This window comes from Lagenorhynchus albirostris, chromosome 14, assembly GCF_949774975.1.
Source record: "Lagenorhynchus albirostris chromosome 14, mLagAlb1.1, whole genome shotgun sequence".
Classification (NCBI taxonomy): domain Eukaryota; kingdom Metazoa; phylum Chordata; class Mammalia; order Artiodactyla; family Delphinidae; genus Lagenorhynchus; species Lagenorhynchus albirostris.
Window position 1 is genome coordinate 87,544,684 of NC_083108.1, and position 12,491 is coordinate 87,557,174.

The 12,491-nt window shown below is 55.3% G+C and overlaps 1 protein-coding gene across 3 annotated transcripts in view; it reads left to right on the forward strand.

The window, feature by feature from the left end:
- Positions 1-12,491, forward strand: part of EP400 (E1A binding protein p400) — a 123,443-nt gene that overhangs the window by 54,904 nt on the left and 56,048 nt on the right. For all 3 annotated transcript variants that reach the window (XM_060170303.1, XM_060170304.1, XM_060170305.1), the window contains exons 18-25: positions 1,079-1,215; positions 2,224-2,393; positions 2,881-3,055; positions 3,157-3,293; positions 5,623-5,809; positions 8,052-8,218; positions 9,698-9,864; positions 10,715-10,957. In XM_060170303.1, coding sequence (XP_060026286.1) covers positions 1,079-1,215; positions 2,224-2,393; positions 2,881-3,055; positions 3,157-3,293; positions 5,623-5,809; positions 8,052-8,218; positions 9,698-9,864; positions 10,715-10,957 — 1,383 coding nt within the window. The remainder of the gene's footprint in view (positions 1-1,078; positions 1,216-2,223; positions 2,394-2,880; positions 3,056-3,156; positions 3,294-5,622; positions 5,810-8,051; positions 8,219-9,697; positions 9,865-10,714; positions 10,958-12,491) is intronic.

Sequence of the window (12,491 nt, forward strand, 5' to 3'; positions counted from 1 at the left end):
TTTAGTTTTTGAGGAACCTCCATACTGTTCTCCATAGTGGCTGCACCAACTTACATTCCCACCAACAGCGTAGGAGGGTTCCCTTCTCTCTACACCCTCTGCAGCGTTTACTGCTTGTAGACTTTTTGACGGTGGCCGTTCTGACCGGTATGAGGTGATGTCTCACTGTAGTTTTGATCTGCATTTCTCTGATAATTAGCAATGTTGAGCATCTTTTCATGTGCCTCTTAGCCATCTGTGTCTTTTTTGGAGCAATGTCTGTTTAGGTCTTCTGCCCATTTTTTGATTGAGGTGTTTGTCTTTTCAATATTGAGTTTTATGAGCTGTTTGTATATTTTGGATGTTACACCCGTGTCAACTGTATTGTTTGCAGATATTTTCTCCCGTTTTGGGTGGTTCTTTTCAAGGATCAGTAGTAATGACACTTCGCTTATGAGCTGTAATGGCTCTAGATGTGTGCGTTACAGATATTTTTTTCAAGCCTGCCATTTCTGACTTTTAACTTGGCTTATGTTTATTTGTAGCACAGAAGTTGACATTTATGTGTGTATTGCCCAGAAATTTAAGAAACGCTTAGTTTTCCAAAGAATGCAGTTGAAACCGTGTGCTTTGGGCTGGGTTGGGATGGGTTTGGGTGTGTTCTGACTGGTGGCTGGGGACCGTGACGAGTGTGAGTGTTGGACCAGCGCCTGTAGCATGGGGCTGCCAGCGGGCCGTGCGGGCCGCGGGGCTCGAGGCTGAGGGTCTTCCTTTCTGAGCATTGTTCACTGTAGATGGGAGTCCTTCCCCTGCTTACATTAAGGGGTCATGTTTGAATCCGCTCTCATTTTACTGGCTGCTCACTCACTCAGCTCCTCTCTGTTGAGTGCGTCCTGCCTTGGCCCTGGGAGCCGGGCAGCGGCCCGTCCTGGCGGTGGCGGCTGCGCTGTAGGGCGGGCAGGGACCCCCCGCGCCCCAGTGATGTCTGCTCTAGTCGCACCCTGGCCTCACGCACACCTGCTGACCGGGCACAGCGCCGGGGACCTGCCCCAGACAGATGGTTTTTGTTACAGAGGGCATTTGTATGTCTCCTGTGTAGGCAACTGGGGCCCTCATCTTGTCGTTGTGAGGAGCTGTAACATCCTCAAGTGGGAGCTCGAACTGAAGCGCTGGTGTCCGGGGCTCAAAACGCTCTTGTATGTTGGCAGCCATAGAGAACTCAAGGCAAAGAGACAGGTATGTTAGTTTAAACTTGAAATAGAACTAAACAGAAAACATCTTACTTTCTATAGAAGACACATTTCAAAGTGTCCACACCTGCTTGTTAGTGTAATTACTGTCAATCACTCGTTTATGAGATACGAGACCTTCTAGTTGTCTGGGCTTAGAGCCCCCTTGAAGCATAGACTACACTCAGGAAACCGCCATTCCATGCAGGGCTTGTGTTCACCTCCCAGGAAGCGAGGGAGCTTCCCCCAGAGCTCGGATGGTCTCTGGAGGTGCTGTCATCCTTTTATTAAACTGTAGACCTGTTGGTTATCACAGGCAGAAATAAGAAAGTGTGATGCATCCTGAGTTCTGAATTACAGATCCGTAAAATAATTCCCATGGATGTGTTTATTAGGAATATTTGTGACAAACAGATGAGCTTCTGAAATAAATGTGGACTCTTACTTTTCTGTTTTCTGCCCAGTAGTTCCTAGCACTAGATTCTAGGTAGAAGTATGTTACAGGTCACAGGTTTTCATCGGAGAGGACATTTTGGCTTATGGTTAGACTCTACTGTGTTGAGTAATATTTACTTAAAAAGCGGGTACTTCGAGTGGTCTTTTCTTTTTTCCTCTCTCTTTTTTTTTTAACTCTCTGGTAATTAATTTGCTTTTTAATATCTTGGAATGTAGTCAGCTGCAGCATAGATGCTCACATTTCCTGTCATCTTCTGAATACGTGTTCCATCACTAAGATGATAGACTATGAAAGCGAGCCCCATTTCTGGATGCTGTTAATGCCTCCAAAGCAGTTTCGTAATTTGTCCACACAAGTGCTTAGCCTCCTAAAGAAAAAGATCATAAAAACATAAACAGCTGTTTTCTGTGTGATGAGAGAGCAGGTGAGAGCAGGTGACCAAGGAAAAGGAGGGGTGACGGCGGTGGGGCAGGTTAGGTGGGTAGTGAGCGCGCACGGAAGTCCTCTCCAGGCCGCTTGTTCCTGCACAGACAGTGAGGCCTGGCTTTTGTGCTGCAGGGGTGGACAGAGCCCAACCGCATCAACGTCTGCATCACGTCCTACAAGCAGTTCTTCAAGGGCTACGTGTCCTTCACACGGGTGCGCTGGAAGTGCCTGGTCATCGACGAGATGCAGCGTGTGAAGGGCATGACCGAGAGGCACTGGGAGGCCGTGTTCACCCTGCAGAGGTCTGGCCACCCCTCTCCGCGTGCTGTGTGCTGGGTATTGTTGATGTAAAGGTTCTTTGGAGGGACTGTAGGAAACTGCAGGCTCCCAGAATGGCCTTTCAGCTTCAAGGGCTCCCCTCACTGAAGGCGCTCATTTAATTCAGTCCGTTCCTCAAGACGTGTGTGTGTGTGTGTGTGTGTGTGTGTGTGTGTGTGTGTGTGTGTGTCTGTGTCTGTGTGTGTGTGCGCGCGCGCGTGTGTCTGTGTGTGTCTGTGTGTGTGTGTGTCTGTGTCTCTGTGTGTGTGTCTCTGTGTGTGTGCGTGTGTCTGTGTGTGTGTCTCTGTGTGTGTGCGTGCGTGTGTGTGTGTCTCTGTGTGTGTCTCTGTGTGTGTGTCTCTGTGTGTGTGTTAGCTCCCGAGGATCGTTGTCCCTTTCCTTGAATGTCTCCCGAGACAGGCTCTGCGCCCAGCTTGACGTTTCAGGTGTCGTCTCCCGTTGTGTGTTCAGCCAGCAGCGACTGCTGCTCATCGATGCCCCGCTGCACAACACCTTCCTGGAGCTGTGGACCATGGTGCACTTCCTCATCCCGGGCATCTCCAGGCCGTACCTGCACTTGCCCCTGAAAGCCCCCAGCGAGGAGAATCAGGACTACTACCACAAAGTGGTCATCCGGCTGCACCGGGTATGCGGCCGCCGCTGCGGGTCCCTGCTTGACGAGCACCTCCGGCTTAGCGTGCATGGGCCACGAATTCATTTTAGCAAAGGAGAGCTTTCTTTTTTCAGGTGACACAGCCCTTTATTTTGCGGAGAACTAAGAGAGATGTGGAGAAGCAGCTAACGAAGAAATACGAGCACGTCCTGAAGTGCCGCCTCTCCAATCGACAGAAGGCCTTGTACGAGGACGTCATCCTGCAGCCGGGGTGAGCTCAGGGCTGCGCACTCCTGGCCACCTTCCTGGGGAAGAGCGGGCCCCTCTGGCCTTCCAGAAGGCTCCTCCTCGGCGGTGGGCCTCTGCAGCTGGAGGCCATGCTCACGCCCGGCCCTGGCGGCTCCGCTCCTCTCAGGCTGGCAGGCTGCCCCTCCCTGGTCCCATCAGAGGCCATGCCCAGAGCCGGCCCAGGAGGAGTACAGCGTCGCAAGCCGCTCGGTGCCTCACCGCACTGGAGGTTCACGCAGGAGGCCGTGCTGATTGAGTGGCTCGTCCGTTCACAGCCGCGTGTAGGATGTGAGACCGAGGCCCGTGTGCCGTGTGGTCAGGCGCAGATGGCGCTCCAGGGCCACACCGGGTGGCCACGGGCACCTCTGTATGGACCCTAGAAGGGTGGGGCCCCATCCTGTCCATGATCCTTCCCGTGACCTGTTTGGCTCTTTGTCATTGGTCGCGAGCGTTGTGTGCTTAAGTGCGTAACGTGGTCCAGATAGCGTCCACGGCAGCAGGTGTGCAGGAGAGGGTTTTGCTGTTAATGCCTGCTTGTGTCATAGGCTTCTTTTTAGACAGCTTTAGGACGGAGTGTAAGTAGCCAGTCCTTGGCAACCAGCGTCATGCTGCGGCAGGCCGTTGACCATCTCAGTCAGGCATAGGAGCTGTGGAGACCCCACCCCTGACAACACGTGCAGTGACAGCTCCTGCTTCCGGGACACTGGGAGCAGACAGCCCGCGGCACGGCTGGCGCCTGCTGGCGGTCAGCTATCTCAGCCCGTGCTGATCCGGAGAGAATCGCAGCGTGCGCAGAGAGCGGGTCCTGGACCAGCAGGCATCCCTTCACCAGACAGACAGAGCCCCGGCGTCCTCGGGACGCCTGCCGTGTCGCTCTTTGGTGGCGTGCCGTGGGACGTCGCTTCGGTTGCGCTTGGCAGTGACGACCTTGGTCCCGCTTGTCGAGTGTGGGATGCTCTCTGTGTGCTCATAGGAGAGGCCCCTGCATCCGGGAAGCACTGGGCCAGCAGAGCCTAGGTTGTCCTGTGCCGCAAGATCCCGATGGAGCGGCGGGGAGATTCCCTGTCTTAGGTCCCTGCACCTCTTTCTCTCGGGCCTGTTGGTCAAATCAAGGGGGGCCATGAGCAGGCCTGTGCTGACCCCACGGCGGCTCCCGGGCGTGCCCCGCACGCCTCGGTGTGTGTTGATGCGATGGCCTCGGGGTCCTCGGACGGGCTCTGAACGTCGCTCCCGGTCAGCGCCTTCCTGCCCTCTGCGTGGCGACCGTGTCACACGTTTCTACCGCCTTCCCAGAGAGCCCTGCGGGCCCGCCTGTGGTGGCGCCACCTCCTCCTGGTTTCTGTTACAGCCCTTCCGGCAGCTCCGAGCTCAGCCCTCAGGAGCCTCCACGTGCAGTTTTCTTGGTCTTGTGTTTTCTCTCCTGTCTCATCCGGACACATATCGCTGGCCTCTGAACGGCCGCCCTCCCCTCTCCCCTTCTGCTCTCTGGCACCGCCTGTGCGCCGTCCACGTCCCCGACCCCACCCCGCTCCACCCCTGCGCCCACGCGCTCCGTCCTGGCGGGAGCTGCCTGGGCCGCCGGGCTGACCGCGTCCTCCTGTGGCGGCTTGAGCTGTCCCCAGGCACCGCAGATCCCATGTGTGCGGGACTGGCTTCCCCAGACGTGCCTCTCCGCTAGGCTTGCCTGACTCAGGACGCTGTGCTCCACCGTCCAGGCTGTCCTCCCGTCCTGCCGTCCCCTCTGCTCCCCCTCTGCTCCCCGTCTGCTCGCGAGTCCCTGCCCGCCCCGCTCCACGGCTCCTTCCTGCCTCGCCCGCTGGGTGCGCTGTGCTCTGCGGCCGCCCTTGGGGGCCCCCAGCCTGGAGGTCTCAGCTGGCCTCCATGCAGTCCCCGCACTGTGGCCCCCGTGGCGCCGGTGCGGTGTCAGGCCTGTGGGTCTCCTCCTTCGCCGGACCACCCCGTCCAGTCACTCCTACCCCTGCCCCTCGAGGGCCTTCTCCCCCAGGCCGGGTGTTCTCACCCCGCCACTGCCTGCCGGCGCTCGTCATGGCTGCCGTGGAGAATGGCGTCATCCCTGTCGCGGGAGGCAAGGAGGGCTGTTCCCGTCTGCCGCGCGCCCTGGCTCTCCGGCTGCCCATTCTGTGTCACGGGGGTGGTGAGCGAGTCTGAGAACCCTCACCGCACAGAGGTGGGTCCGGATGTCGTTGCCGTGCGAGCCAGGTCTGGGGAGAGCACGCCGACTGCGTGTCTGTGGAGCCCGGCCGGCACGTGCTCGCAGCCAAGGCAGTGCTTGTGTCTCTCCCCACGCACAGGACGCAGGAAGCTCTGAAGAGCGGGCGCTTTGTGGACGTGCTGAGCATCCTGCTGCGGCTGCAGCGGATCTGCAACCACCCCGGGCTGGTGGCGCCCCGGCTCCCGGAGTCCTCCTACACGGCGGGGCCGCTGCAGTGCCGCTCGGCCTCGCTCATCCTGAAGGCGCTTGACCGAGACTTCTGGAAGGTACGCAGAGGGTGCGGGCGGCTCTGCCTGAGGTCTGTTCTGGGTGCTTCCGGAATGTCGGTCTCCACTAACTTGCGTCCTGCGTTTCGCCATCGCCTGATGCTGGGCAGCATCGAGTGGCGGCGTGATGGGCCTTCCCCTTGACCTAGAACCCGCTTTGGAATGGGCCCCGAGGGGTGAGCCCACAGTGTGAAGGAGCAGGGAGGGTTTTCCTCGCCTGACCGTTGGCCCCTGAGAAATGGCAGAGCGTGTGGAGGAGAGCAGGGCTCGGAACTGCGGGACCGCGGGGGTGTCCTCACACGCACACGCGTGGTCTGAGGCCTGCGGGGGCCCTTCTGTTAAAATGTTAGTAACTGTCCCTAGGTGGGGAAACTCGGTTATTTTTTGACCAAAAAAATAGAGTCGTATACCTTTCTGTGTTTGAATTTTGGGGTAATTTTGGAAAGTTTTTCCAGAACCAAAATTTTTAAAACAAAAGAGATTGGGTTAGGTTGGGTGATTCTGAGCACAAGTGTGCTGGGCTCGTGGCTCTCAGCAGGGCAGGGCCGAGCCCTCAGGGGCCGTCGTTCCTGCTCTGGCTTCCACGCAGGAGGCCGAGAGCTTGCCCAGACCAGCCGGCCGCTGGCAGGCTGGTGCCTGAGTTCCCCTTGGCTGTCTCTACCCCAGAGGACCAGGGACCGAGGTCTCACAAATGCGGAGAAACAGGAACCAGCTCTGTGGCTTCGATAGGCTTGTGCAGGTTCGGGGTGTGGACAGGACAGGGACCCTGGGGCCAGATTGCAGGGGCTCACGTCCCGGCTCTGCCCCATGAGGAGTGCGGCCTCGGGTGGTCAGTCTGCCTCGGTTTCCTCACCACACCGGGAAGTCGTGAGGAATCGGTCAATTAATGTACGTGATGGTCTGAGGAAGGGCCTGGTTGGTAAGCAGTAGTATGTGGTGAGTTACGTGATGAATGTGATTCCTACCACTATGCCTACTACTCTTTTATTGGAGTGTAGTTGATTTATAGTATTACTTTTAGGTAGGGATGAGGTTTTCGTTGAGTTAAAGAAAAATTGAGCCATGGAAGATAAAGTTGCGTCAGAAGCAGGCTACCTCAAGATACCACTGGGGCGGGGGGGTGTTTCATGGATAGTAGTTTTTATGTTGTGTTTTCATTTTACAAACAGTTTTATTGAGGTAGCTCATTATCGTAAAACTCACTGTTCTGAAGCATACAGTTTGTTGGTTTGAGTATATTCACAGAGTTGTGTAACAGCCATCACCACTAATACTAGAACATTTCATTACCCCAAAGAGAAAATCCACACGCACTGTCATTCCCATTCCCCCTCCCCTTCCCAGCCCTGGCAGCCACTTACCTGCATCTGTCTCTGTGGATTCACCAGGTCCAGATATGTTATATCAATGGCTCACTTCACTTGAGCATAATATTTTCAGAGTTCATCCACGTTGCAGCCTGTGTCAGAATCTCCTTCCTCCATTGTCTGGATGGACTGCAGTATGTTCATCCGTCCACGAGCTGATGAGCACTTGGGTGGTTTCCACTTTTTGGCCACTGTGAGTGCACATTCATGTGCAAGTTTTGCGTGGGCGTGGGGCTCCCTTCTTGTGGGGCTCCTCTTGGGCACATGTCTGACGGGCGAGGAGTTGCAGGGTCACGTGTAGAGTCCATGTTTAACCTTTTGATCAACTGCCTTGCATGGTGGCTGCCAGGTTTCCCATCCCCACCAGGGTGTGAGGGGGTGGGGGCATTCACGTCTCCACATCCTTGCCCACACCTGCTGTCCATCCTCTTTGATTCCCGCCATCCTGGTGGGGGTGAGAACGTCTGAGAGAAGCACAGGTGGAGTGAACATCCCCAGGGCTCCGGACATAGCGACGTGCCACACGCCCGCTGCACCTGCACCAGCACGCTAGGGTCTCTCCCTCAGCCTCCCCAACGAGGCCGAGCATCTCCGTCCATTTAGACGAGCGTTTTCCAGGCTCGTCCCTCTCTGCTGAGTCTGGTCTGTCTCTTAAGTGCCACCCTCTCCTTTCCCACTGCCACTCGGGATGACCACGTGCCATCACTCCCACCTTTCTTTAAGTTGGGGAACTGAGCACACCGAGGTCCGGCGGGTGCCTCTCAGCAATACGGCTGCTCGGGGCCTGGCCTTCCCGGTTTGGAATCGACTTGGATTCCTAGTCAGCTGTTTTCTTCCTGCCTCCTGTAGCAAAATTGTTTTCTTTTTCTCCTTAGGAAACCGACCTTTCTATATTTGATCTTATTGGCTTAGAAAATAAAATGACTCGCCACGAGTCAGAACTGCTGGGTAAGAAGAAGGTGACGCGGAAACTCTTCGAGGAGCTGTTCACTGCGCCGCCACCATCGGGCAGGCCAGCGGCCGTCAGACTGAAGCCCAGCAGGTGTGTGGTGTGGTGTGGAGCGTCACTTCCTGCTCACCAGCCGGCTCTGGCTGGGTCCTGGCTGGTTGTGTGTCGTGGGGTCTGGGTGGCATCCCCTCTTCTCCTGCTGAAAGGGACCCCGGCCCCGCAGCCTCTCGGGCAGACCTGGGACCACCAGGTTGGAGCTCCACACGAGAACTGGGGCTACAGCCTGTGAAAAGAAAGGCTAATCATCTAATTTGGCTATCTGCTTCTCCTGGAAATTACCCAGATGTCCTTGGATCCTGGGATAAGCAGCAGGGGTGTGCAGGGCGTAGGAGAGGCTCTTTTCATCATCTTGAAGAAGCGTTGGCCTTTGGGAGGGCTCTGCCTGGGGAGGTGGTCAGGGGCGGGGTGGTCAGGCTGCCTCTGACCTGGTGCGGGTATGGTGGCAACCGTCAGGGCAGGGGGGCACTGCGGGGGGGCGGGCTTGGGACCCTGAGGTCTGGCAGAGGCTCCACCCCTGACTGCAGCATCAGGGGCCTCCAGGGACATGATACAGGTGCCACGAGACTGGGAGGAGCGGTGCGTGCAGATGGATGAACTCGAAACACGTGATTCAAGACAGGCCACACCCGTGCAGCCGGATTTGTGCACAACTCTGTGCTCCAGCTAAAAACAAAGGAAAAGCAGACAGGTGTTCTCGAGAGAAATGGGCCAGCTCTGCAGATGGCAGCCATTTCTGTTGCCTTGTCTCTGTGTGACCTCCCTGGCGACTTGGATCCGACCACCCTCGCCTCAGCTGCCTGGCCCACACTCACAGGAGCCTGCAGCCCTCAGTTAAACACGTGGCCAGGGCAACGAAGCCGCAGTCCTCGGGGCTGGCCCGGCCTCGTGTAGTGGCTTTCTGCTGGCTGCGCATTGCACGGGGGTTTTGGTATAGAAGTCCTGCCATCATGGTTTTCCAGGTTAAAGAAATAGGAGGAGCATGTTGCTTGTGATAAAATCGGACGAAGCAGCCATGGTGTGGATCCCCCTTCACAGTTTTACCCACTGGTGCCTGTGGGGTGCCTTTACCATTTCTGTTGATTCTCTCCATTTCCTGTACTGCCTTGTTACCTAGTTGTGCAAGTTGACTTTTCACCCCACTTTACTCTTATTCAGAAGAGTAGTAGAATGGACTTTATGTGTTAGAAGCAGTTTTTCTAGTCCACGTTCACGGGAACTTAATCACATTCACCCCTGCATCGCCCAAGCGTTGGGCTGGATGTACCATTTTTAGGTACTAAGCACCTCCCTCAGCGTCCCTGGTGAGCGCTGCTTCTTAGCACAGCATTTAGAAATCCCCCCACTCCTCTTTAAACTGCACCCAGGGTGTGGGAACCCCACCGCCCGCAGGGCAGCCCTGTGTCCCCGGGGCCCTGTATCCCCGGGGCCCGCAGGGCAGCCCTGTATCCCCGAGGCCACGCCTGCCGCGTCTCAGCAGTGCTCGTGTCTTCCTGCCCGCGCTCGGGCGTCCAGGTTGTTTCAGCCCGTGCAGTACGGCCAGAAGCCCGAGGGCCGCACCGTGGCTTTCCCCAGCACACACCCGCCCCGGACGGCCACGCCCACAGCCACTGCCACGCCGCAGGGCCACGTTCGAGGACGGCCGCCCATCGCCACGTTCTCTGCAAATCCGGATGCAAAAGGTATGCCTCTCGTGGGGGTGTGCTCGGCACCGCAGAGGGTTTTTGTGGAAGAAGTTCTTCGTGCTTCCCTGGCCCCATGGGGACGTGTGACCACTCCTCTGAGCGGGAGTGGGACCGTGCACCCTGGCTCTGCCCAGGAGACCATGTGTAGTTCTCACATGAGTTTTACGCTTTTTTTTTATGTCTTTGAACTGTATAAGATAGCCCCTTCTTAGTCGAGTTACTGTTGATGTGATGGGGAAGATGTACCTCGGCAGAAACGTTCTCTTTTATGTCGGGAAACGCGTGTCGAAGTCATTTATGAAACTTCTGAGGAAGTCTGCTTTTGTGTTCTGTGCCACCGCTTCAATGTAACCTGATTGTTACTTGAAGAAGGATAGGGTTAAATGGCAGAAAAGGTAATAAAAATTGTCTTCTAACCCTAATCCACGGGGTCCTCAATGTCAAGTCCCTGTGTTTTTCTGAGATCTTCATGAATGCCAGAGCTGCTTGTTGCAAGAGCTCTTCGTGCAGCTGGGGACGCCAGCGCTGCCTGGCCTCCGTGCGTGGTTAAGATGTGGTTCTCACGGACATGCCCGAAGGGGCCGGCTTGTGACACTCCCGTTTACTCCAGAAATGCACCGTGTCGTGGACTGGTGGACTCGAAGTGAAAATATCAATAGTTAACGACGGATAAAAAATTAGATTTCTCTCATCCTGTAGACCACCCACTCCCCTTTTTAGAGAGGGCGTCTCCTTTGAGAGGCGGTATGAAGTAATGTTTGTTTTATTTCTTTAAAATTCGGGTTTAATACTGCATTTTCTGAAGAACCTCTAACAGCTTTGCACAAACCAACCTTATCGATTGCAGCGCCAGCAACCCCGTTTCAGACCTCTCAGGCCTCCACCGGTGCTCCGAGACACCAGCCCGCCTCGACCTTCAGCACAGCACCTAGCCCAGCCCATCCTGTGAAACTGCGGGCTCAAACCACTGCCCCGGCCTCCACCCCGGGCCCGCCCCAGCCCCAGCCCCAGGCCCCCTCGCACCCGGCTGGGCAGAGCGCGCTGCCTCAGGGGCTGGTGCTCACCTCGCAGGCCCAGGCGCGCCTGCCTAGTAAGTGGCTTCGCCTCTCCTGGGTCTGCCACCTCTTTGTACAAGGACATTGCGTTCACACGAGCGGCGTGTGAAGGGCCTTGCTGTCCACTCCCTTTGTCTCCCCGACCCCGTGTCCGGTGCTGCCTTTCGCCACGCTGTCCTTTCCAGCCCTAAATCTGCAGAGGGAGGGCTCCGCTCAGGGCCTTTCTCTGTCCTTCCTTCTGACCCCGTCCGTCAGCTCTGCTTCTCCCCCGTGCTCGTGCTCGGCCCGGTGGCCGAGGATGGTACTTCTCCTCTGTGAGCCACGGGTTTGTCCCGCCAGCCTCCAGGGCCCCTCGGAGAGCAAAGGGCAATAAAACGAAAGCCTTGTGAACTAGGCTTCGACTTCCCTTTAGTCTCTTGCTTATTACCAAATTTAAATCTGGAATGACTATTGCTCAAGTGAGACATTTTGTAATAACTCACTGAAACATCGCAACCTTCTTACATTTTTTAAATAGAACTTTTTATTGTGACCAGCGCGATTAGGGTACTACCTCTGTCCACCCTGCTGTTGGAAGTACCCTGCTGGAAACTGTCCTGGGCGACACCTTTTCTCAGATGCCACCTGGAGCACTTTATCGGTTGGCACAAGTTGTGTTGAGGCCCCTCTGGAGAGACAGGAGAGAGAGAAGTAGTGTCATGAGGAGCCACCGGGTTCAGGCTAGTTTTCTCTTGTGATGAGCCTGTGTTCCATGCCAGCAGATGCGAAGCACTTGCCCTGCTTCATTGCCCAGGGGAGGGCAGCCCTGCATACAGCGCGCTTTTTCTTTCTTTTGGGCCAGGGGTAGGAGTCCCGGGGGTGTACCCAGGAGCCGTGCTTGGGGGGCGCAGGGTCAGGCCGCCTTTCATGCCTCCACTTCTGGACTGAGGAGGGCTTGTGGGAGAGTCGTAGTTCTGTGCACAGATCTCTGCATCTCTCTTTCCGTTTTCCCTTCCTGTTTATGGTTTCTGTGGGCAAGGTATCCTTGGATGTTTCCCTCGTCTTTTGCTAACTATTCTCTTTATAGCATCACTACTAATTCTGGCCTGAATTTTCATGGGAGGAACATCTAGACTCGAATATCAACCATTGGGTTTAAAAAAAAAAAAGCCTTTAAAGCTATTATTGAATTACAGTTTGAAGGTGGTACCTTTTTGAGTGAGGTGCATATGACTCCATCTGAGTTCTGTTTTTAAGAAAAAAAAATGCTTTAAGCAGTGTTAAATCTTCCATTTTTTCACAGTTAAAATTATAGACTGAATCCTACGATCTAGTTCAAATTAGTGTGAAACACTGTATCATAAAGTGTGATGTATTTATGTACTTAAATACATTCCCACATTTTGAAAAGGTTATGAGTATAACTGAAGCTAGTTCTCTATTTTATATCTGTAGTGATAAAATCTTGTTTACCTCTGTGAGCTAAATCGGACATGTACTTTCTCACATTCTGAAAGGATTCTGAAGTTGAGAGGTTGATATGAGAGTTTCAAAGTGTATGACCAATACATTTCCGCTACTTCTGATGTT